The sequence below is a fragment of the Aspergillus flavus genome, chromosome 3 (genome assembly GCF_009017415.1).
Source record: "Aspergillus flavus chromosome 3, complete sequence".
Classification (NCBI taxonomy): Eukaryota; Fungi; Ascomycota; class Eurotiomycetes; order Eurotiales; family Aspergillaceae; genus Aspergillus; species Aspergillus flavus.
This window is the reverse complement of record NC_092407.1, coordinates 4,448,720-4,471,163: the sequence shown is the minus strand read 5'-3', so window position 1 is coordinate 4,471,163 and position 22,444 is coordinate 4,448,720. Positions and strand designations below refer to the sequence as shown.

At 48.4% G+C, this 22,444-nt stretch overlaps 8 protein-coding genes across 8 annotated transcripts; 4 read left to right on the top strand and 4 right to left on the bottom strand.

Annotated features, from left to right (window-relative positions):
* Positions 1-313: 313 nt before the first annotated feature.
* F9C07_2243339 (Alpha/Beta hydrolase protein) lies at positions 314-1,884 on the top strand (the record flags this gene model as incomplete). Its single annotated transcript, XM_071510027.1, has 3 exons — positions 314-729; positions 789-1,133; positions 1,232-1,884. The coding sequence occupies 3 exons, from the start codon at positions 314-316 to the stop codon at positions 1,740-1,742; spliced, it is 1,272 nt and encodes a 423-aa protein (XP_071365286.1). The 3' UTR covers positions 1,743-1,884.
* Positions 1,885-3,645: 1,761 nt separating this feature from the next.
* On the top strand, positions 3,646-6,201 carry F9C07_7567 (putative monooxygenase; the record flags this gene model as incomplete). Its single annotated transcript, XM_071511652.1, has 4 exons — positions 3,646-3,941; positions 3,992-4,397; positions 4,467-4,640; positions 4,726-6,201. 4 exons carry the CDS (start codon positions 3,646-3,648, stop codon positions 6,199-6,201), a joined length of 2,352 nt encoding a protein of 783 aa, XP_071365285.1.
* A 125-nt stretch (positions 6,202-6,326) lies between these two features.
* F9C07_1473050 (uncharacterized protein) lies at positions 6,327-8,643 on the bottom strand. The gene is made up of 6 exons (XM_041291393.2): positions 8,423-8,643; positions 8,228-8,340; positions 8,132-8,175; positions 7,515-8,065; positions 6,754-7,460; positions 6,327-6,692 (listed from the first exon to the last, which is right to left on the bottom strand). Exons 1-6 carry the CDS (start codon positions 8,513-8,515, stop codon positions 6,452-6,454), a joined length of 1,749 nt encoding a protein of 582 aa, XP_041145255.2. The 5' UTR covers positions 8,516-8,643; the 3' UTR covers positions 6,327-6,451.
* A 487-nt stretch (positions 8,644-9,130) lies between these two features.
* F9C07_2282616 (uncharacterized protein) lies at positions 9,131-9,539 on the top strand (the record flags this gene model as incomplete). The annotated part of the gene is made up of 2 exons (XM_071510571.1): positions 9,131-9,201; positions 9,245-9,539. The coding sequence occupies 2 exons, from the start codon at positions 9,131-9,133 to the stop codon at positions 9,474-9,476; spliced, it is 303 nt and encodes a 100-aa protein (XP_071365284.1). The 3' UTR covers positions 9,477-9,539.
* Positions 9,540-9,618: 79 nt separating this feature from the next.
* On the bottom strand, positions 9,619-11,814 carry F9C07_2153755 (uncharacterized protein). The gene is made up of 2 exons (XM_071509250.1): positions 11,173-11,814; positions 9,619-11,123 (listed from the first exon to the last, which is right to left on the bottom strand). The coding sequence occupies exon 2, from the start codon at positions 11,064-11,066 to the stop codon at positions 10,071-10,073; it is 996 nt and encodes a 331-aa protein (XP_071365283.1). The 5' UTR covers positions 11,067-11,123; positions 11,173-11,814; the 3' UTR covers positions 9,619-10,070.
* A 5-nt stretch (positions 11,815-11,819) lies between these two features.
* On the top strand, positions 11,820-13,216 carry F9C07_2282614 (endonuclease/exonuclease/phosphatase family protein). Its single transcript, XM_071510570.1, has 2 exons — positions 11,820-12,548; positions 12,658-13,216. The coding sequence occupies exons 1-2, from the start codon at positions 11,945-11,947 to the stop codon at positions 13,161-13,163; spliced, it is 1,110 nt and encodes a 369-aa protein (XP_071365282.1). The 5' UTR covers positions 11,820-11,944; the 3' UTR covers positions 13,164-13,216.
* A 308-nt stretch (positions 13,217-13,524) lies between these two features.
* Positions 13,525-17,505, bottom strand: F9C07_2202199 (PAK-related kinase; the record flags this gene model as incomplete). Its single annotated transcript, XM_041291391.2, has 7 exons — positions 13,525-15,471; positions 15,520-15,689; positions 15,744-15,858; positions 15,969-16,722; positions 16,943-17,004; positions 17,070-17,188; positions 17,241-17,505. 7 exons carry the CDS (start codon positions 17,503-17,505, stop codon positions 13,525-13,527), a joined length of 3,432 nt encoding a protein of 1,143 aa, XP_041145252.2.
* A 1,220-nt stretch (positions 17,506-18,725) lies between these two features.
* Positions 18,726-21,892, bottom strand: F9C07_2282612 (L-kynurenine/alpha-aminoadipate aminotransferase). The gene is made up of 8 exons (XM_041291390.2): positions 20,781-21,892; positions 20,674-20,710; positions 20,564-20,595; positions 20,459-20,501; positions 20,239-20,406; positions 20,107-20,183; positions 19,236-20,060; positions 18,726-19,174 (listed from the first exon to the last, which is right to left on the bottom strand). The coding sequence occupies exons 1-8, from the start codon at positions 20,925-20,927 to the stop codon at positions 18,917-18,919; spliced, it is 1,587 nt and encodes a 528-aa protein (XP_041145251.1). The 5' UTR covers positions 20,928-21,892; the 3' UTR covers positions 18,726-18,916.
* Positions 21,893-22,444: the final 552 nt, after the last annotated feature.

The following is a 22,444-nucleotide window of genomic DNA, read 5'->3' as shown; positions in this document are numbered from 1 at the left end:
AGACCAGCAAGTCGCTCATATTTCTATTCCAGGCATGCCGCCTCTTAATTGCTCCCAATACATGGCAACACTGTTTCAATTCTTACTACCTGTCTATTCCTGGTCTTTGTACGGAACCCGTGTAGGCTATTCGTCCGAAATGGCCTCGAGACTCGTACGTAGGATTGTTAGGGTCGTACACGGACTGATAGACGGGTTGAGACTGTCTAGGGAGATATTCTCTTTGTTCCCCTTGCAAAGAGGTAGTTTATCTCGCTCAGTCTTTCAAAATATGAGTACGACTTCACTAGCACAACCCCGGACATATTACAAGATGTCTTCGATCGATCAGCAAAAGAAGCTCATCAAACGTATTTGCCAGAAATACCAAAATTCACCATGGCCCTCCCTCGCCCAGCTCCAGAAAGCTACTTCTCTCGATACCCCAACCCCAGCCCCAGCCCGTGGAGGAGTCTGGATCGCTAGAACCAGCTTTTCAGCACCCACTAACCCAGCTATCAGAGACGTCCTGTACACAGTTATACACCGTTTAAAAAAAGAATACCACCGCATCTCACCGGTGGAAGAAACTCCAGTCATCGACGTGGGCGTCGAATTCATCGGTCCTCGCTCTCAAGTCCCGGATGATGCCCCTGAACCAGATATACCAGAGGAAGAAAAGCTTCGTGCCCTGCTGCAGGAATGCAATAGCGAACTGACCATTCTCTATGCTCATGGCGGTGGTCTCTAGTATGCCGTTCTAGCTTGCTCCAACGCAAACAAACCCATCTGCTAATAGCATCTCACAGCTTCAGTAGCCCGGCACAGTATCGTGCTTCCTCCATTGGCCTGGCAAAGCTAACTGGAGCGCGCGTCGCCTCCATTAAATACCGTCTTACGCCATCCCATACCTTCCCCGCTTCTATCCTCGACATTCTTGTCGCATACGCCAGCCTACTCTACCCTCTCGCCGGTGCCCCTTACCCCGCGGTGCCAGCGGACCAGATAATACTGGCCGGAAACAGCGCCGGAGCGAATATAACCCTCGGTCTCATGAAACTCCTCCTCGAAGTGCAGAAACTGCCTCCCTCAGACGCAACTTTCGATTCCATGGACAGTCTGTTGCCCTCCCTCTCCCAGCCAGTCTTACGATAGTAAGCGGCTAGTGTGATCAGTGTGATTCACTTCCCTCCTGGCACTGTAATGGCGAGACCGACATTCTCACCGTGCTTCAGCCCGCGTGTATGCCCAGCCATCCCACCCATAGCATTTGGCCTGCGAGTCCACCGCGAGAAGTCCCCTACTGCGTGGCTGCGACTCTCGACCATGAACTTGTCAGTCCTGCGGCTGTGGAAGACTGGACGGGCTCACCGCCGATGTGGTTCGCGTGTGGCTGTGAGGAGCGCGGAGTAAATGGGAATCGGGTGGTGGCAAGTCAGGCAGCGAAGTCCGGTGTCACGGTGATCTGGAATGAGTATGAGGGCATGCCCCATGAGTTTCCGATCTTTCTTAGTGCTTTGCCGCAAACTCATCTTCTTCTTCAGCTCTGGGCTGCAGCCTGCCAAGCCTTTGCGGGGGGTAAAATTGGGGCGCGAGAGTTGCAGTCCGGGGCTGTGAGATGCTTGATGCCGGATTGTAAACCGATGGTATTGGGTAGTCCGGTTGGTATTGCGCCGTTGCCATTTGAGGAGGTGAGAAAGAGGATGGAGTATAATGCCACGCGGCCGGTTTGGACTGGGAAATTACACGAGCATAAGTTGTGAAACTATATCTAGATATCCTGTGTTCTTTTCAAAAGTCCAAATCATAATCTGAAATGAGAGATCTACAAGTCGAGATCCCTGCCCCCACGACTCCTCGCACAGTCCTTCCCCTCCTTCAATGCCATTGCCTTCTTCACCTCCCACTCCCAAGCCGTCATTCCCTCATCCCCAACCCCAATTGACCCCAGCCCCTCTTCCCGATCCTTTTCAACACTCGGAATACAACCCCCCACCAACCTCTCCATCCTAGCCTCCTTAAACGGTCTCACAAGCATCGCAAAACTAAATCTCTCCAACCCCGCCTGCTCCCCAGGACCACACACAACCCGATGCATATTCGACCTCAACACAACCCCCGTCCAATCAACCATCGCATCCCCCATATTAACAATCAAACACCCCGGCTCAGGCCGGACCCATTCCCACTCCCCTTCGGGGCTGAGAACCTGCAGCCCACCCAAAACATTCGCGAGCAGAGTGATGCTCCCAAAGTCCGTATGCCAGTAATCCCGTCTCCGTTCGATTCTCTCCAATACCTATGGTTCCCGGCGCATACAGCATAAGCCGGAGAATAGTTCCCGATAGTTTGTTATCCTCGAACCTCTACAAATTCTCTAACAATTCTCAAGCATATGATAATTGATTTGACAACTAAGAATAATTAGTGTCTGATATATAGAGAAATCAATAAGTGAGTTTGATGGCTGGAATCATATACAAAGAAATCGTATTAATGGCTGAAACTCCTATGTCGGGCAATCTTACTTAATAATGTTTCTGAGTCCTCTTCGAGTTCGGGGTGCATTCTCATTCGAGGGCAGGTAGGGACCATACCGCAACACGCAAGCGAATGGCAGGGCCTGTGCTATGAGGCCATTAATACTTCCTCAACAAGATTATAATGTGCTCTTGCCTTTTGGTACTTCTATCATACACAGGGTCTCCGTCGTATCGGTAGTTGTACGCATTGCTATTGGAAAGAGTTAATATTTCCAGTCTTAGGTGGCAGATATTCTTGGACTTTGAGTATAAGTAGACGTTAGCGGAGAAATAACAAGTTGTCTCATTGCTAGTGCTTTAAAGGTTAATGTAGACGCCATCGAGTAAGAAGAAATCTAAGATTTGTAGCTGTAACTTGTAGTTTTAGCATCTTTGCTTTATCTATCGATCCCACCGTTCCCACGTTTCAGCTTTACATTAAGAGGACGGCAGCCAATAGCAGCTCTAAATACAACACCAGTAGAAAATTGAAGCTGATTTCCATCCTGCAATATTCCATCATTTGTCTTTTTGTTTTACGATATGGCCAGTCACAGCATAGCATAACTTGAATATAGATTTTCTCTTCATAGAATGGGTATAACATCTTTCCACTCAAATGCTTCAGCATACAGGCGGAACATAGGAAACTTCTCGCATCATGCATGATAGTATCCAGAAATAATACTTATCGCCTTACCTAGGCACAAACAAACCCACTGATCATCTATAGGATGTGTTTTTAGCACGATGAGTTTCCTCCGATGGATGGCGATTCGGCACGGATGTCCTCAGTTCCGAAAACTCCTTGCTAGATCTTCCGGCAAGAGTGGATGCCGATATCTAGGCTGTCTATGGCTTATCCTTTCCATATCGGGAGATCTGTGAAGATCAACAGAGCATGAATCAGCGGCATAAGACCTTCAGGTGGGTCCACTTTAGGGGCATTGAAGCTAACTAAAAGTGCTTGAAGCCGCTGACATAAGCGCTTTTATATGCTTGCGTGGTGATGGAGGAGCTGTGGCAGGTATGATACAAGGTTAGGGGACGAATACTTAAATCTTTGTGTCACGCACGCAATCATGAATACTGGAACATGTATCCTTTGTCTCACACCAGCACTTCATCCAGATAAACCAGTTCCATGGCGGAGTTTAAGATCATTATCGCTGGTGGAGGCATTGCCGGCCTGACCTTGGCCAACATGCTGGAGAGGTTCGACCTTGATTATGTTCTCCTCGAAGCACACTCGGAAATCGCACCTCCAGTGGGTGCTAGCATTGGTCTGTTTCCCAATGGCCTGCGCATACTAGATCAACTTGGGTGTTACGAGCGAATCGCCAACCTGTCCGTCCAGCATCTCGAAGTCGCATATATGCGGGATAGAAAAGGTGATGTACTCTCCGCACTACATCAGATGTTCAAGCACTTGGAGAGAAGGTACGTAGAGACCTACTTAGCTGATGGGCTATCGTTTCACTCTAACGCAGGCACAGATACGGGTATGGCCTGCTTTTCTTTGATCGGCAGAAACTTCTAGAGATCCTACACGACACGATCAAGCATAAAGATAGGGTATTGCTCAACAGGAAAGTCAGCAATATAGACCTAATTGATGGAGGTGTCAATGTCACGACCGCAGATGGCTCGGTCTACACTGGTACACTCGTTGTGGGCGCAGACGGCATCCACAGTAAGGTGCGATCTCTTATGAGAGACTTGGGCAACAAGCTCCAGCCAGGATACTTCCCTGCCAAAGGGGAGGATAATGTTCCTTGCTACTACCGTTGCAGCTTCGGCATCGCTCAACATGTCCCTGGATGGGTCGCAGGCGAGCAGAACATTGTGATGGGCAATGGCCAGTCGCAGCTCGTTGTGTCGGGGCCAGAAGGTCGGGTGTATTGGTTTCTGTTTGATAAACTGCCGCAAGAGAAGTATGGGAAGGATATACTCAAGTATACCTAGGAAGACGAGGCCGATTTCGTCAAGCAAAATTACAATCTTCCCATCACAAGAAAAGTCACCTTCGGCCACGTCTTCGACAAGCGACTATCGTCAGCATTGACACCTTTGCACGAGATTGTTTACCAAAAGTGGTTTTTCAAGAGGATCATTACTTTTGGGGACTCAGCGCACAAGGTAAGTACCATGAGTTCTGTATACCCAGACGCACTGCGCCTTCCCCATCCAGATGGCTGACACCTTATCTTCGTCTATATTATAGCCAAATCCTATTGGCGGCCAAGGTGCTAATGGGGCAATGGAATCTTGCGCCGAGTTCCTTAATGCCATCTTGCGAAAGAAAGAAAGCCATGGTGGTAGCTTGGCTAATCTGTCCGATCGAGACATAGAGAACATCCTGTGCGAAACACAGTCCAAAAGGTATGATCGTGCTCAAATGATCGTCCGCAATTCCCATGAGATGCAGGCACTCAATGCGTACGAGAACCCGCTGGTCTCTACAATAGCGAACAATCTTGTCCTACCCTTTGTGGGGAATGAGCTGGTCTTCAGCCGGATGGGACAGGCATACGCAGGTGCCGCCACCGTAGAGAAACTCCAAGTCCCACATCGGTCGAGAGTCATTCCTTTCAATGATGAGCTGCCAGCCAAACCCATTGATCAAAATATATCCAGGCTCATCCGTTGGGGCTTCATAGGGAGCATGGGGGCCGTTCTTTTTGTCACAACAAAGGCATTCCGATTGCCTTTTTCGAGTCTCGGCGGCTGGGGAGAATCTGGTTCGGTTATCATCTCATGGCTAGGTGACAGCCCCGGCCAAAAACTTTTGAACAAGCTGGTGTCAGTTTTATCTTTCCCCATCTTGGACAAAGACCCTTCGGCGAGGCTGCACCTTATCAATTTTCTCCCTCAGCTTATCTCGCCACTCCTGATATACACCATCGAGGCTTACCGCCTGGGGAATCAGGGATCGCTCTTAGCCCTACCAACCATCTTCACTGCTGGCATGCAAGTCCAGGGAATTGGACGAATAGCTCCCCTCCATGCTATTTTAAGCTCCCTCTATACCCACGAGGGCGTTGCTGGACGTGCAGTCCCCAGAGATGTAGCTAGCTCCCTAATCCCAGCGGTCACTTTGGGCTTTGTACTGCCAACGATCATGGTCTTCGCGTCAAACCCTAATCTTGCAGCCTGGCAGCACTGGGTTGCGCTCTGGCAATTCGCACCGCCCTTGGTTAACGTCTTGACGGTGGTCCTCTCAGCCGGCTTCAAGCGGTGGCGACTCAGTCACGAAGCCCCACGAGTGGATGGGGGTTCATTCGAGCGCTATGAGAAACACGATGTACCAGTCCTCAAGCAAGTGTACACATATGCGTTTGCTGTGCAGTCAACCGTACACGTCGCAACAATGGCATACGCGTGGTCCCATCCCAATATCTCGATAGGGAGGGCCTTCTTTGGTTTGCCAAACCCCTTCCGGGCCGAGTGGAACATCACGACCATTTCGGAGCAGATAGCTACGTTCTTCCGGTACGACTCTGTGACAGCATTAGCGGGCTATATAGGCGGAAATCTGTACTCTATTTGGGACCTTCGTCGCCTTGGATACATTCAAACGCGTAGTGCTGTCAAGGCCGCCCTTGCTGTTATCGTGGGCCAGTTCATGATCGGCCCAGGTGCTACCTGGGCTGGCTTGTGGTCCTGGAGAGAGGATGTCATTGCTGGCCTAGCGAGGTAGTCAGGCGTTTGAGAGATACAGGATACGACTCCGTCCAACATCCTTCCGAAGTCTGTGGATAGACCATTGTATATAGTTAGAGATTCAATGTAACTTCTTCATTTACTGCGTTTGGATTCGTGTTAATGTAGTCTCCATCCGGCCTAAGTGGTACAACGTGATTCGAGACTCATGATTGCACCTGTGATACAAAGATATTAATGGAGGGTGTGGGCGATGAAGGAGATTAGCTCCCGAGGCGGAGCCAAAGTTAAACTGCCGCTTTCCGAATTGCACTCCGCGCAAGGCGTTGTACTTCAATACTGAGACCCTTCACGAACTGGACCTGCATCTTGAAAGAAGTAGGAGCCTGTGGCCATAGCTGCGCCAGCATGCGGTCCCGAGCCATGTCAATTAATTCAAGGTTAGCATGACAGGCCTTATCACGAGGGTGGATGAGGATGTCACAGAAGAGGTGGATCATCGCGGCGGTAACATAAGGAAGGCAGAAACTAGAAAGAGAGGTGATGAGCTGGATAGCTATAGGTGTTTTTGAGCGGGGTGTGGACTAACAGAAGGTTATAGCGGTGAATCTGAAGCTCAGAATGCGACACTATCTTCAGCAGTGATCGGCTTGCCTCCACACTTATGGCGAGACTGGAGCCGAGGCCACGCGTGTCCTGGGTCCATGACATACAGCGTCCACTTACTTGATGAATTGTTACCATACAATAATGATATTGTAGTTGAAAGATTGAAGACGGTATGTCCTCACCACCTGTCGGACGATGTGTAAGGGATGGTCGTACATCCATAGGAATTGAGAGTTTCCAGTCTTCCAAAAGCTGATCAAGATCACGAATGGTGGATAGTAGTTCGGCATCCGTTTTGTTTTGAGCTACGACAGAGTACAGTCTGCGATAGATCTGCGATTGAATAATCGCCATGCGCGCTACTGGGATGAAGAGAGGCGAACACCTCGACAGCCCGATATTCTGAGCATCTGTGGTAGCAGTTTCACAAAGTGTGAGGTCACAGTGCGCGTCGTCAAGACTAGGAGGAAGACCCGTCCGCAGACTGTACTCCTGGTTAAATATGTAGCAGAGCCAGAACAGATTCCGAATATGCAGTCGCAGGTCTAAAGATCTGCGGCTGAAATCATCAACATCCACTGCTTTAGGGAAGATATGGCCACCAAGGTGGAAGACAAATCGAGTTGCAGTTGCGAATAGTAGTTCCACACCCAGCTGGTCGCCGAGAACAGACTCACTGTAGAGGCACTGTGACGCTTCTGATCAGGTGCGCCCCTCAACCATGAATAAGATATGACTTACCAGCATAAGTAACGCCTGTAAGCCTTCCATTGTTACAGAGTCCCGAAAGAACCCTGGCACTAGATCATAAGCCGCGTGAGCATAACAATCTGAGTCAAGAATTCCATGATTATCAGTAGAATTGAAGAACATAGAAGTCACAGCCATGAATGCAAAGATGCATGCCTTGGCACTGTCATTACTACAAGTTAAGGAAGATTGCTCTCGGTAAGCCTCCCGAACTGTGTCCTCGAAAAACTGCGGGTTGATGAAGGGGAATATCTCCGAAAAGATAGACGATTTGTACTCTTGGAAGCGTTGAAAAAGAAGACTTTTGCTCGGCAGGTGTATAGCGCGAGTGGTCGTGGGACGAAGAGACGAGATCCGCTTGGGGGGCTGATATTGGTTCAAATCCACATCTTCCCCTGTCTGTGCCTTGATCCACTGCCGACCCCCAGAGGAAAGAAAGGGCAAGCCATTGAACACACAGATACTCCTAAGGGCTAGTCCCGGAAAGCGCAGATTAGGATCGGGAGTCTCTGTGCGTGTAGCCCCCGGATTCCACGCAAAATCTACGATCATATTATTGTTCTTAGAGAATGGAATGCGTGTCTTGATAGTTCATTGACCCAACATACCTGGAGTGCTATGACAACTGTTCTCGGGAGAGGGAGTATTAGGTCTAGCCAAGAGTCAAACGATAACAGTTAATGAGGGGGGAAACGTCGCCTTACTCTGAAATCTGGTGCTGTTGCTGCCTCAACTGAGCTCCATTACGGGTATATAGACAAGGAATGTCGTGGTGATAACACCAATTACACTTAGGGGTTGCTCGGTCGCATTGAATCTTCAAGTGCCAAATATTTGGCAACGACGTAAGTTGTGTGCTAATGGTGAATGAATATGAGCAGAGTAATGATTGTAATTACCTTCCTCTTCGAACAGGCGTCGCAGGCAAGACATTTGCGGCGTCGGCGGATCACCCGGCTAGTGGACTTCCCACTGGGCTCACGGTCTGACATGGGAGGGGGCAGCACCAAGAGAAGATAGTAACTAGGCAGAGCCACTAGGAACACGATGGGTTTTTACTCAGAAGTAAATCCCTCCTGAGTTATCCAAGTCTCGATCTTGCTTGAGTGTGAGGAATAATGTCCGATCCAATGCTGCGGGATTGCCATATATTAGCGTAATCCACAAGCGAGCCAGCCACCTCACGTGTTTTCTGCGCGTCCCATTAAATTGAAGCAATTTAACAACCAACTATACTGTCTAAGCTACCTAAGGATTTAAATAGCCGAGGAGGAGAGGAAGAGTATTTTCAGCTCTAAAAAAGTAGGAAAGCTGTATTATTCAAGAGTTTGCTTTAGGTATATCACAGGCATTGTAACTATAGCAATAGAGCTCTACGATAATGAGAAAATTCTAAGTTGGTGTTTTGGAGTAATCTTTCTTGTATTCTTAGTTTGTCGGTGAGGTTGTTCTTTGTAAGGTCCACAGTTGATGGAGGGAACTGTGGTATATACTTCTTTAGAATAACACATACTTCATTGTTTTCTGGTAAGACACTTATACGCGGATCACTTGAACTGGCGGCATTTGTGCTCCTTGCCAGTGTAGAAAATAATACAACTCTGTGCATGTTGATTAGCGTGTGCCGTTTGTTGACGGTGGAACCCCTTGACTCGTCCTCGAGATCAGGATCAACACGGTAGGCTTTCGGCATGACTCTAGCCAATATCAATAATCAGCAGATGGGCGTGGACCCCTTGGATGATGTACCAGGCCGAAAGGACACACGGTGATCTTTACCAGCCTAGATATAATGGTTTCGTGGATCTGCGGGATGTGCAGATACATAAGGTACTGCAAAATTGGGCCTCAAACATTCAAAGTGGTCACTGGGAGGTGGGTGAGGGTGGCGTGGTCGGTGGAATTGAAAGGTTCGCGGAAGCGGATACTGACGAACACTGGAAGAAGTACTAGGTGCCACTGAGCTGGTAAAGGTTGGTTATAATCTTCTCACACGACTTTTCTTCTAGTGCCCAGTGCGCTGGAGGGAAATGGAAAGTCTTGCTGGTTGTGGTGGGAGAATGAGAGTAATATAAGAAAAACTACCCAAAATCTAGCTTACTAAAAGAAGATTGTAGCTGTAAAAAGACACTGAGGCTTAAGGAAGGCGTTGACAGGAGGTGTAGAGAAAGGGTAAAATGACTATATTCAATGGGGTGGAGACGAATGACAGAACTGGGTAGCGATGGTTGTGGGTCAACTTATGAGTTAGGATTTTATAACTCGCGATGTTGAATGGGACTGTTAGCCTGCACTTTATTATGGCGAGCTTTTGATTGCTTCATTGGGTTAATGGTTGCCATGACTGAATACTGCAATAGTGGCCCAAGACATAGTGTTGAATAGCAACTTTTCATGCACTTTTCCATGAATCAATATCATCCAACATAGCCTCCAATACTCATACAAGACATCTTTTATGACTCAGACCTATCGACACCAATAGCTAAGCCATACCTCGGCAAACCCCCGGCATCCAAACTGTCACTCCGGCCCAGAATAAAACACTCACGACTCCAAGTAAAGCTCATCCAAAATAGAACTGCAATAGGCCTTGTAGTACTCTCCTCCTTTCCATCCTCGCGCTGCAGATCGCAGTCCCACAGTCTTCCATCCTTCATTGCGTAGTCGTTCAATTCTCTCCTGCTTAGTCTCTTTGCCCGGGGAACGTTTCGGAACTTCAGCTTTCTCCCAGCATCCATCACCACCTTTGATAGGACTGAAACTCCAGAAAGATGCCGATCGCTTGATAGTCTTGGCCATTTTGCGGGTATGCTGCTTCTCTTCGACTTCATCAATCAGCACATGAATTGAGTTCATGCTCGAGTCGATTTGAGACCGCAGAGATCGGATACTACTATTGTAGCGCCTGATGGAATCACTGTAGTGTGGGGTCGCAGGTTCACTCTTCTTTTGGCTTAGATCGATGAGTAAGTCATCTGTGCATAGTCGGGAATCTCTGTTGTTTAGGGGTGAATCAACCGTTCTCTTGTATTTGCCTGAGGCTGTACGAGGGACAATCTTTATAGGCAGTGGAGGAGGCAAACGAGCTCGGTCTGGTCTCTCGCTCCGAGCTGCAGTGTGGCCTGGATCATGGGTGACTGCCGTAAGTGGGAGAATCTCATCTGAAGACTTCCTGAAAGTCAATGGAGGAGGAACAAGAAGGTGATTTGCTATGTCATCGGCAATTTTGTTCACGACCACAATGTCCGTATCTGAACAGGAATCACTGTCCGAGATGAACGGGTCCTCTTCTTTCCACTGAATGGTTCTGTCGATGATATCTGTGATGCTGGTCACAAGGCTAGATACGGGTGATGGACTGTTTGAAAACTCAGAAGGCGAAGAGGATTTTCCCAGCGAGGGGAAGTCCGACCCCTCCGAAGTACGGCTTGATATTGGTATGGGAGAGGGCAAAACTGTGCTGCAGATGTCAAACCGGTCTAACGCGCCTTGCAACAATGGAACCTTGGTGCTGGAGTACTTGTGAGCGGCTCGCCCCATCTCCTCGTAGCAAACTGCGCTGTAGAAGTAGAGATATGTCTTGTAGACGGGATGCAGCTGCTCTATATTAGTCTTAGTCCTGTATGGGACAGACATAAATACATACTGGTTCTCTTGCTTTCTCAAGCAGCTCTGTGGCTCGGGCAGCACATTGTTTTTACTGGCGCTGGATATACAGAAGCTTGACGCCCTGTAGAGCGCCCTTCCACTGCTGAGGTGATCTAGGAACTAACGGCGACTCGAAGAGAGATGACCTGCTGGCGATTGAAGCCATTGTGGGTGTAGGTTGGCGAATCCAGCAGGAACAATGAGGACAAAGAGAGGAAGGTCACATCTCTAATGAGAAGAAAACAAATGCTCATCGCCGAGAAAGGACGTGACGTGACTGGACGTGAAGACACTGCACCAATATAGCATGCGTACGTGTCTTGATGCCGTGGCAACCATACATAATAAAATGATGTTCTCAACAGTGGCCACTAATAGGGATGGTGAACTGCTTTATACAAAGCTCACCATGGGGACTAGATAGGAAAGATGTTGTCAAGGACAAAGAAAGAAATGCACATACTTAGAATGTAGCAGAGTACTATTATACTCAAGAATAGGACCACCTTCTTTTCAACTGCCACAGTCAAATATGCCAGGAAACGGATGTCTACTACATTCCACACATTGGACCTGCACATCCCAAGAACCTGATTGGACAGTCACTTGGTCTACCCCCAGAAATTGACTAACCGAAAATATACCCCGATGTCATTTGGAACTTGTTGGCAGTCAGTGACCCCACAACAGTATGTACTACTATAACATCTCATGCTCCTCCATTCCTAAACCTCTCTCCTCACCAAACATCGCGACAAATTATCTTCACCATGACCCAACGGCCAATCTCCATCTTCAAGCGCCTCCAAGCGCTATCTCCAAAAGGCTCCATCATGCCCGATATGCCAGACCCACAACTGTACTACAGCTACAACCACACTACCCAGACATGGAGCCCGGTTGAAACAGACTCCACCGTGGAACCCACAACCACAACTACAACTACAACTACAATAAACACCAACACAACTCCTCTCAAAACCTTCACCCTAACAACCTGGAATATCGACTTTCAGCAGCCCTGCAAAGCAGAACGGACTCAAGCTGGCCTAAACTATCTTTCAAAAGTCCTCCTCAAACCCAGCGATGACAAAAATAACGACGTTACACCAATAAATATAATTTTCCTTCAAGAAATGGTCCCCAACGATCTAACCATCATCCAACAAACAAAATGGATACAGGATCACTTCTTCATTACCGATTTGAACCATACACAGTGGAGAGGGTCCTACGGAACGACGACACTGATCGATAGACGGTGTCATGTACAGCGGGTTTTTAGGGTCCCGTATTCGACGTCTAGAATGCAGAGAGACGGGCTTTTCGTGGACTTGGATTGTCAAGAGGGAGGAGAAACTGGTGGTGAGATTGGTATAGTCCTTTTTCTTTCTCTCTCTTATTGTTCTTTTTCCTTTATTCTTTTAGAGACGCCTTATGCTTCGGGTGTTTTTGAGTAGAAATATGCTAAGGCAGAATCCAGGAACCCTTCGTCTCTGCAACACCCACCTCGAAAGTCTCCTCTCCAAACCCCCAATCAGACCGATGCAACTCCATCTCGCTTCGCAGTTCATGCATGGGTCTGGACCAGGAGAGACAGACTTACCCACTCCGCACGCGGCCATATTAGCCGGTGACCTCAATGCCTTCGCGCCTGAGGATCTCACCGCGCCGAATGAGTGTGCGCTCCGCGATGCGTTTCTGGTTCTTGGTGGGAAGGATGGCACGGAGGAGAGCTTCACGTGGGGTCAGCAGATTCCCAATTGGTTAAGGGAGAAGTTTGGATGTTCTCGTATGGACAAGGTTCTGTTTTGTGGTGGGTTGGAGGTGGAGAGGCTGGAGAGGATTGGAGCTGGTGAAATGGTTTGGATCGAATATCCGGATGTGAGCGATGAGGAGACCGAGGATGAGAAAGGGGAGGAAGTGTGGATTACCGATCATTTGGGATTGTGTGCTGACTTTAGAATTACGAGATTGGGGGGAGAGTAGACTAGATGATGACAAGTGTCTCAAAAATAAAGCGATAATCCGACTGAGTCCATTATTTTCTTTCATTTATTATTATTTCCTCCCTACTTCTGACGTATTTTTGATGTTTGTCCTTTTATCTTCGGGTACAACAGCCTGCTGTGATCAGACTACCGCCGAGGAACCCAAATAAGATAGCCACCGAGATGTAAATAATTTACAGGGCTCCCAAATGAATTGAATGCTAGCCACCATTGTAGGCAATCGCGACATTAAGAAAGATCGATTGTGCAAATGAACAAGTCGTGAGTCGTAGACCTCCATGTCCGCCAGGAGAGCATTCATCCATTAGCAAAAATAACGACCAACCCAAGGCCAAGAACTACTCAGGAATCTCAGGCGTCGAGCTCTTTCCATTGGCGACTTCTGGTCCGAACCTAGTGCGCGAAAGTGCCTCACCCGTGGCTGAGAGCGCACTCAACAAATCACCTAATAGTCGATCCATCTCGGCCGTCACATCACCCTCATCTGCCCCTTCATGCATCACTTCAAGTCGAGGAGGCACAAGATCAGGGAATAGAATAGGTTCCATTCCATCGAGTGCACTTGGAAGTGGAGCGCGTCGAACTGTGGGTAATGGCTCGGATGATGGAGAGTCATCCCTTCCGGCAAACGGAGGGTTGGGCTCTAAGTCCTTTGTTGGGATGGCAGTCGGGAATGGCTCGGACTGCAGAGTCGGATCTGATACGCCAGAGTTATCTTGCCAAACGGGGTGGCTCTCCTCCTCATCTGGTCCAGGTCCGTCTAACACAGATGACTGATCATCATCCTGGTCATCAGTAGATGTTAGAAGTTCTGGATAGTCATTTTCCAAGATTTGCCGTTGCGGTGGAATGCCGCCCGGTGGAGTGGAAGGCCGATCAAATCGGAACGGGTCATAGTCAGTATCCGAGCTTATCGACACACTAGCACGAGAATGAGTGGATGCCGATGTGGATGGCCGAGAATCACCAGGCTCCCCAATACTAGTGGGTCGCATCGGCGCCGCAGGCTCAAGGTCTAGAACCGGTGCCCTTAGAGTATCATAACGACTGTTATCCATATCATCCACGTTACCATCCTGGTCCTCGCCTGTAGCCGCCGTCATGACAGGAAAGGTCCAATCCATCGTTGCACGCCTTGCTGTGGATTCAGGCTCCACAGATGCCGGTTCCTGCGAGGTTTCCATTTGGGGTTCCGTTTGGGGTTCCGTTTGGGATTCCGTTTGGGATTCCGTTTGGGATTCCGTTTGGGATTCCGTTTGGGATTCCGTTTGGGGTTCCTGCTCCGGGGCTTGCATGAAAACTGGGAATTTCCAATCCATTGTTGGGGGTCGCGGGCCACTCTGGGGCTGGTAAGTCAAATCTTGAATTTCACGGTTACTGACATCACTGCTTGATGAGCGGGAACGACTATCACTAGGATTGCGGGATTGACGACCACTAGATCTGTTCGCCTTGATAGTATCTGCATCAGCAAGTTGAAAAGGCTGCGCCGACGAAGCTCCAGCTGCATAGTGCGAGGAATCAAATGAGCCAATGTCAATATCGATAAAGGTCGAAGTGACGGAAGAGCGATCGGTTTCGGTGCGGAGAGGTAAGTCGGAAACCGGCTGCTTTTCCTCAATGGGGACAAAATCATTCTTTGTCTCGTACGTATAGCTTGGTTTCTCTTCATTGAAAAGTCCCTCCATAGCTTCGGCGCCTCGTCGGACACGCTCATCGAAGTTAGCTTGGTCTTCCTTGGTCATTGCCCGCTCAGCCGGATCGTCGAATGATTCTCGTGGAGGCTGCATATTAGTAGTGCTAATTTCGTCCTCCATCTCTGCCAAAGATGCAGCTATCTGGTCAAGGTCAATGACAGAGAATCTTCGTTCAAACCCATCAGTGGTACTGAAATTCCAGTCGCTATCTGAGTCCATAGTTGTGCCTGGCATCTCCGCGGCCGCTGCGCCTCCAGGGTGGAATAAGGAGATCCGCTGTCCTCCCCGCTGCGACCACTGATAATAGATTCGCACTAGCTCACTCAGAGACGATGTGGGATAGGCCTCCTCAGTATCCGCAATATATGCATGCAATTGTACGTCTGCCATGGTTGGTCGATTAGAAGGGTTTGATTCTAACACATAAGAGACAATGTCTTTAAGCCCTTCACTGTATTTGGCATTTTCCAATTTGGGAGCGACGCGGTTAAGTTGTCTTCCTATCTGCATTCGCTCTCGCAAATTTGAGTTCGGGGGGTTTCCCGTTGCGATTTCGAACAGCGTGCAGCCATAGGCCCATACATCGATCTATCCCGGTTAGTATGTCATGCTATGTCAGAGACTAGGAAATCTAACCTCGCTACCATATTTGTGTGCTTCGCCGCGCGTAGAAAACATCTCTGGTGGCATCCAGTGGGGTGTTCCAATCCAGGTCGACCGCTTGTCCAACTGTGATTGTAGCACTCCAGCCACACCGAAGTCGCAAATTTGCAATCGACCCTCCTCGTGAATCAGGATATTGGCCGCTTTGTGAGAATATTAGCGTCCGTAGGTTTGATACTGTCCAAAATCGATCTTACCTTTGATATCTCGGTGAATGATGCCAGCGTCGTGGATAGCACGTAAGCCAGCAGCAAGCTCACGGGCTACAGGGATGAGAAACTTTTCATCCAGTTGATCACCCGTAGCTCTCATCTTATATAATCAGCAATTGAAGTAATAAGCAAGCTTCGGTCGTCCGGACACCAGATGATCAAAGAAAAAGCACGGTGGGCTATAAGGGGGGTAAGAAAGTGCAGACTTACCAATGTCCTGACGCTTCCACCGGGGCAGTACTCACACACCAACCACAGCTGCGAGTGAATAGAGATAGCTTCAATTATTTCGTTGATATTCTTTGCTCCTGAATCTTTAACCTGTTTCATGACCTTCGTCTCATGAATGAAGTCTTTTATAGATTCGTCGCGGAAGTCCCGAACACTCTTGTAGTCCAACGAATCAATATCCATGACTTTGATCGCAACCACTTTGCGCGAGGGCAGTTGGTGGCCTTTGTAAACGCGACCATAAGCACCTTTGCCAATCAACTCCTCGAATTCATACGGGGGAGTATCAGTTTTCGCTCTACGACACATCTCCTGGACCGCGACGCCCTGCTCACGCGCAAGCTTGATGGCCTCTGCTTTGTGCTTCGTAATAGCGGCCATGGCAGACGTCGGGTCCAGGAACTTAGAGCCACGAGGAGGATCCATGGTAGAGATCGAGGGCTTGGGAAAGACTGTCTTGTTTTCACGCAGATCGCAATATCTCAAGGGCTCCGGTGTTGGAGGAAGTAACGAGTCCTGGCTTTTGACTGCTTGCTCTTCGGCCAGGCCCCGAGAATTCAGCTTCTGGATTGGAGCTGTTTCGTCAATAGGCTCGTCGTGTGGAGAGAGTGAGAAATAGTCGGCGGGGTAGGAGGTTTGGTGGTAAGGCGAGGAATACTGCGACGACTGCGAGATGGGAAATTCACTTTCTCCGGGCCGGGAGTAACACTTCTGCCCAACACTGCCTGATCTTCTATGTAAAGGGTCACTTGTTGAGCGTGGTTTTCGTTTCCTGAGGCGCGCTGGAGAAAGTGGGTTTGAGACTTGTCGCGTATGATAGGGTGGCCCTTCTCTGTAGGATTGGTAATACCTTTCCCAGAAGTCGCCTTGATCTTTTAACTCGGGTTTTCTTCTCCCGTGACCAAAAAGACTTTTGATAGCCGAAGTTAGGCTAAGAGAGCCTATCGACTTACTGGCCTTCCTCGATGCGCTCTTGAATGGTTTTACAATAGGCGAGTGGAGGTGCCTCGAAGAACTAGTGTGGAAAGGGTCACGAGGCGCTTTTGAGCAAATGCAACGGGTCCGTTCACAGGGACAGACTTCTTTTGAAGCGAAACTGCTACCAGGTGCAAAGAATGTCTTTTCTAACGGCTGTCCAAACTTCTCGTTATGCAGCACTCTCTGTTCAAGCTCAGATGAGACCCCAAAGCCAAAACGCGCTAAACCTTCCGGATAAGCCTTAGCTCTGCATTGAGGTAAAAGTCAGCATACGACGGGCCAGATGGTCAGAAGAAGGCCAAACCGGCAGGCGCATCTTCGGTTCTCTGCGACCTTTGAGCCACCCATCCTTGAAAGCTTCCGTGAAACGACGATATAGTGGGATGGTAAACAAGGACATGGATGAAGGAATACGCGCCTGATCTTCCAGGCTTATCATGTATGGCGGGTGGAAGAAATAGGAAGGAGGGGAAACAGCAGGGAGGGAAAACAACAACAGAGCAGAAACGAGGAGGGGGAAAGGAACGAAAGTCGGCATACTGACCTGCGCTTCTATCGAGACACAACTTCTTTCTAAGGTGTAGAAAGATTGCTATGAGATGATCCAGAACTCAATGCCACGCAGCATCTGCTCTAATACATCAACGACGGACGATCCCTAAGAAGGGGGTCATGGAACAGGTCTACTTGATCTAACAATACAACCGACACTTCACAATACACCAGCACCTTCCACGAGATATTAGCTCTGGCGATGTTCCTCTTATACGGGCTGAAAGCCCTGAAGTTGATAGCGATGGAATCAAGGTGTCGATGCTTTTATTGCAAGATTGGCACTGGCAGCGAAGATAATCCCAGCCGCGCTAAGAGCGGGCACTAACGTTAGCGTGAAACCAATCAATTGGCCGATCACCAGACTGAGAGGTGGCGGGTTGTCACTGCAATTCACTCTCGGTCACGGTTGGTATACAGTGCAGTGATATCCAAATCAGGAATAATGGTAGGCGAGTCCGTCCAATCGCTGTTACGCTGGAAGGACTTATTCGGCCGATAGTTCACCAAGATGAAAGAGCTTCTGTACGTGACCAGCCATGAAAGAATTGACACCGCTTTATTGTAGTAACAGGCAATATTCAACAACTGATATCCCTAGTGTTAGCATGGGACCATGGAAATAGTCGCAGTATCTATATTGACACAGGGAATACAGGGAATGAAGATAAAGCTGGTACAAGCGGGCGTAAAATTATGGTTGTGAAATAGATAAGAGAAAAGAGTTCCCCGCTATTCACATTGTGAATCGAGTATCTATCTTGCATTGAAACTCATTCTCATGCCACAAGGATCAAGAGGGAAAACAGTAGTTACATGCACACCACCTACGGGGTATACAATGTGGGAAATGTTGTAGAAAAGGATTCCACGATAATCTTCAAGGCTTTCAGCTGACTTACCACACAATTGATCATGGGTATATCCAAATCTAATTACTATAGTATTTCACGATCTTCTAATTAATCAACGTGTTTGAAAGGAAGGAGGTGTAAGGAATCAAAGAATGAGGATCACAATCTATTAAAAATCACACCATAAGGTCTAAAAGAAGAAAATAGAACATTATGGCCGAACAAGGTCCTTGATCATCAGAAAAGATTGGTCATTGTTGGGGTTCTACGGAGAAGCACAAGAAACGTTCCATCGAAGTTCCAGACATGTCACGTTACCACTGGTCCACGCGGAACATTATTTTGCCGTGCGAAGGCAGTGCTTTCTACTGTATGGCTCTCAACGAAAATATGTCCACAAACTTGTGAACTGATGCTTACAGCTACGATGGCATTTAAGTTTTTAGACAGCTCTTATTAAGTGCATCTGGTTTACAGGTCAAATATCTACAATTTATCTATGCATCTCTCATTAAACCAATTTGCGTGTTCTAAATTGCCAGCTCAGTTCAGACCAAACTCTTGTCTCAGAGTTGTACCGAAACGGGAAATTGCTTCAGCAATAGCATCGGAGCTAGCGGCAGCAAATGTAGCACGGAAGAACAACTTCTCCTCGCTCGCGCCTTGAGCCTTGAACCAGCTGCCACGAGAGATCAGCACGCCGTTGTTAACTGCGGCCTGGAAAACTTCCTCCTCGATTTCTTCGCGTGTCTTGCCAGACGAAAGTCCCGGGTGCTTCCGCCAGTCGATTTCGATCCAATGCTGTTTCTTGTCAGTGCCTTGGTCATGAGGGATAAAGGATTCAGGAAAGCTCTGAACTTACAAACATCCCTGCTGCAGGGGGGTTCCAATGGGCAAGTTCTCGGGGGAGATACTTCTCACACGCATGCATCATGGAGTCTCTGCGAGCCGTGTAAGACATACGAAGGTTGATCAGCCAGTCTAGGTATCCAGCGTGGCCCCATTGCTCCTCCAAGAGCTTATAAAGCACAAGCTGCGAGATGCCGCTTGGGTTCTGAGAACTAGTCTCGCAGGTTCTGGTGAAGCGTTCGATGATTTGCTCGGATCCGACAGCCCAGCCAACCCGGGAGCCAGGAGCAAGAACCTTAGAGAAAGATTCCAGCCGAAGCACACGACCATCAGTGTCAAGGCTCAGGTAGGAAGGGATAAGAGACTTGATAAATTCTTCGTGGTTGGCGGGCGGTGGAACGGGCTCGCCATCAGCTCCAGCGTATGGCTGCATCTGCAAGAAGTAATAGGGTTCGTCCTCCACAATATAAACGTCGTGCTTCTGGGCAACCTTGTAGACTGCCTTGCGTCTCTCCGCCTGTTGGGTAGCGCCCGTAGGGTTCTGTCCTGTAGGGATAGTGTAGAGAACGAAGGGCTTGCGAGCACCCCGAGCGCTTTCATCCCAGTTACTCAGGACCTCGTCAAGGGACTCGGGCAAAAGGCCCTCTTCGTCCATCTTAACAGGTGCCACCTTCAAGCCCTGGGGGAGGGCCGTTTCCTGTGCGCTAGAGAAGGTATATTCTTCCATCATGATATAATCGCCCCGTTCGCAAAAGAGTCTGAGTGCCACATCCCATCCGAAGGTGCTACCACAGTTCAGACAACATTGCCAGTCCGAGTATGGGGGGTTGTGGATGAGCTGTGTTTATTAGCGTCGTTCCGGTCCTTCAGATCGCCCAGCGTACCTCTGTGTGCTCTGTGACGTATCTCAGCAGTTGGGGAGCACCCGTGGCTTGACCGTAATTAAGAGCAACCTCAAGATCTTCATAATGTTAATTCAAAGCTCGGATGCGAACAATGGCTGAAAGCCGACTAACCATATAGACTCTTTCCTTCCCGAATATCACTCTTGCCGGCGTGTACAACGGTTCCAGACTCGCGAGTAGCTTCGGGCGTAAATCCTGGTGGAGTGGGGACCTTGATATCAAGCTCCTCGAAAGGAAAGTATTCAGGAGAGGGCAGTCCACCACCCAGAGATATGAGGCCTGGAGAACAAACTTTAGAAGCGTCTATGGCTTGCAAAAGCAATGGAATTACCTGGGTTCTTCAAATATTTCGCGGCACCCTTCAATGTGGATACCTAGCACATAAAGCCAGTTAGCTTGTCAGTCCAACCCGCTTGAGCAATAGCATGACACAAACCTTCCGAGATTTAGCTTCGGTGGAGAGAATGTCTAGAGTTGGTTAGTCCCTATTTTGTGATCGAGAAAAGCATCGGCTCAGAAGCAGAGGGTCGTTGTCGAGAGACTTACGATCCCAGCGTTTAGCTTTGGGCTTCGTATAACATGCCTATTGCAATATGGTATTCCAATTAGCACATAATCATAAAGCCGGACTAATCTACCACAGAGGAGCTTACCGGGCTTTTGAACATATCACTACTCGTCGCAGGTGCAACACCCTTGGGAATTGGGGCGCTGTTGGCCCTCAGGGCAGGAATACCCTCCACGGTCAGAGGGGCCGCGGGAGAGCCATTCGCATTATCCAAAGCGGCCGGGGGGCTCATTTTCTCTATTGCTTGCGATTGAGTGGATTCAGTATGGTAAAGGCTACACCTAATAGATTGACTGGCGTACAGAATACTTTTGTAGAAGTCGGAAAGGAATAATTATTTGAATCTCCTACTGAAAAGACAACAATTGTAGGGGAAAGCGGGAGTACAAGTAGGTATGAATCAGAGAAAGAAAGATAAAGGTCACACACACCGATAAGCGCCTTTTTTTTTGTCTCCGCTTGGAACGCCGCCGAGCGGACCGGTTTCCGCTCACATTGGTGTACTGACGCCATTGAGGGATAGCGATTACGCCAAAATCCTTTTGAGTTGTCAACCCCTTATTTTAGGTATATCATTTCTCCATTATTGCCCGTTATTGGGTTTCTGTTATCTAATTGAGAAAGAGATCCAAGCATCTGAATGGTTCCGACAGATGCTTAACGCGCCTTAAATCACCTGCAGGGCGCGGGGATGGACAGATAAGTATGGTAACGTGTGGTATCACAATACAGATTGAATGCGACAACATCGGCATAATCACCACTCTCAGGCTGTAATGCTCGGTAACCCGGGTATAACTCCGCGCGCATAGACCAGGCTACCGCCGGGATCGGATACCAATCAATTTTATTACTAATTCGCCCTGTGTCACGAGCTCTCTTCCCAAACTATGGTGACGCGGAGATCATGGTTATTCACGGCTACCCTTGATACCATGTAGTACTAGGCAGGGAATTCAGCAATAGCAAGCTTCTTCATGTCTTGGAATCGTAGTGCCAATACATAAAATTATATTATTTGTCGAGGAATCTACGAATATACTCCGTATATATTCTGCCAATCGGCCCATTCCCATGCACAGGTTCTATATATATGCCCCAAAACGCATCAGCACAGGGCTTCTAGTACCCAGTACTTTGGTATAACTTTGACGATGGGGCCAATCTAGTCCATGTACCTATTCTCGGCTGATAAGTAAGGTAAATTAATCAAGTGCCCTAAGATCTGTGCCGACATTGTGTTAGGTTCCGCGTACGTCTGAGAGAGCTTATCTTATATCATGTACTGGTAGCTAAGTAAACTAGGTTACTCAGTCCCTGATATAGATTAAACGATGATGATTGTTAACACCCTTCATAGATTCGTAAAGTCAGTTATGGTAAAAACACTATTGAAGTACGGTTCAAGATAACCGATGAATTAAGCTAATTGAAGCAGTGCTGTCAAGTTCTCTAACCTTCTAGTCAATTACTGAGAAGGGTTGAAAGGTATTTATCATTTAGTCTGTTTTGCCCATGAGTCCCGCTGCTCAACGGTGAATTTATGGATCTATGAACTCGAATATAGAGAAGCTCGATCTAGTACCCAACAAAAGGCTCTGGACTCAGGCAGAATTTGTACATACATACGGAGCACAGAGCAAGCGGGGGAAAGCGGTGAGAAACAGAAACAGGTCAACTCGGCCCGACTCACTCGTTCGCCTGAGGTCCGACATCCAGAGCATTCCTCATCCTGTGTGCAAGCAAGTA

Excerpts from the sequence above, each read along its gene's own strand:
- F9C07_1473050 (XM_041291393.2), bottom strand. The coding sequence starts at position 8,515 with ATGTCAGACCGTGAGCCCAGTGGGAAGTCCACTAGCCGGGTGATCCGC. Across the intron at positions 7,461-7,514 it reads TACAGGCGTTACTTATGCTG|TGCCTCTACAGTGAGTCTGT; the intron begins GTAAGTCATATC and ends GAAGCGTCACAG. Across the intron at positions 6,693-6,753 it reads ATTCACCGCTATAACCTTCT|TTTCTGCCTTCCTTATGTTA; the intron begins GTTAGTCCACAC and ends CTCTCTTTCTAG.
- F9C07_2153755 (XM_071509250.1), bottom strand. The coding sequence starts at position 11,066 with ATGGGGCGAGCCGCTCACAAGTACTCCAGCACCAAGGTTCCATTGTTG.
- F9C07_2282614 (XM_071510570.1), top strand. The coding sequence starts at position 11,945 with ATGACCCAACGGCCAATCTCCATCTTCAAGCGCCTCCAAGCGCTATCT. Across the intron at positions 12,549-12,657 it reads AGAAACTGGTGGTGAGATTG|GAACCCTTCGTCTCTGCAAC; the intron begins GTATAGTCCTTT and ends GGCAGAATCCAG.
- F9C07_2282612 (XM_041291390.2), bottom strand. The coding sequence starts at position 20,927 with ATGAGCCCCCCGGCCGCTTTGGATAATGCGAATGGCTCTCCCGCGGCC. Across the intron at positions 20,407-20,458 it reads GAAATATTTGAAGAACCCAG|GCCTCATATCTCTGGGTGGT; the intron begins GTAATTCCATTG and ends TTTGTTCTCCAG. Across the intron at positions 20,061-20,106 it reads ACGTCACAGAGCACACAGAG|CTCATCCACAACCCCCCATA; the intron begins GTACGCTGGGCG and ends TAATAAACACAG.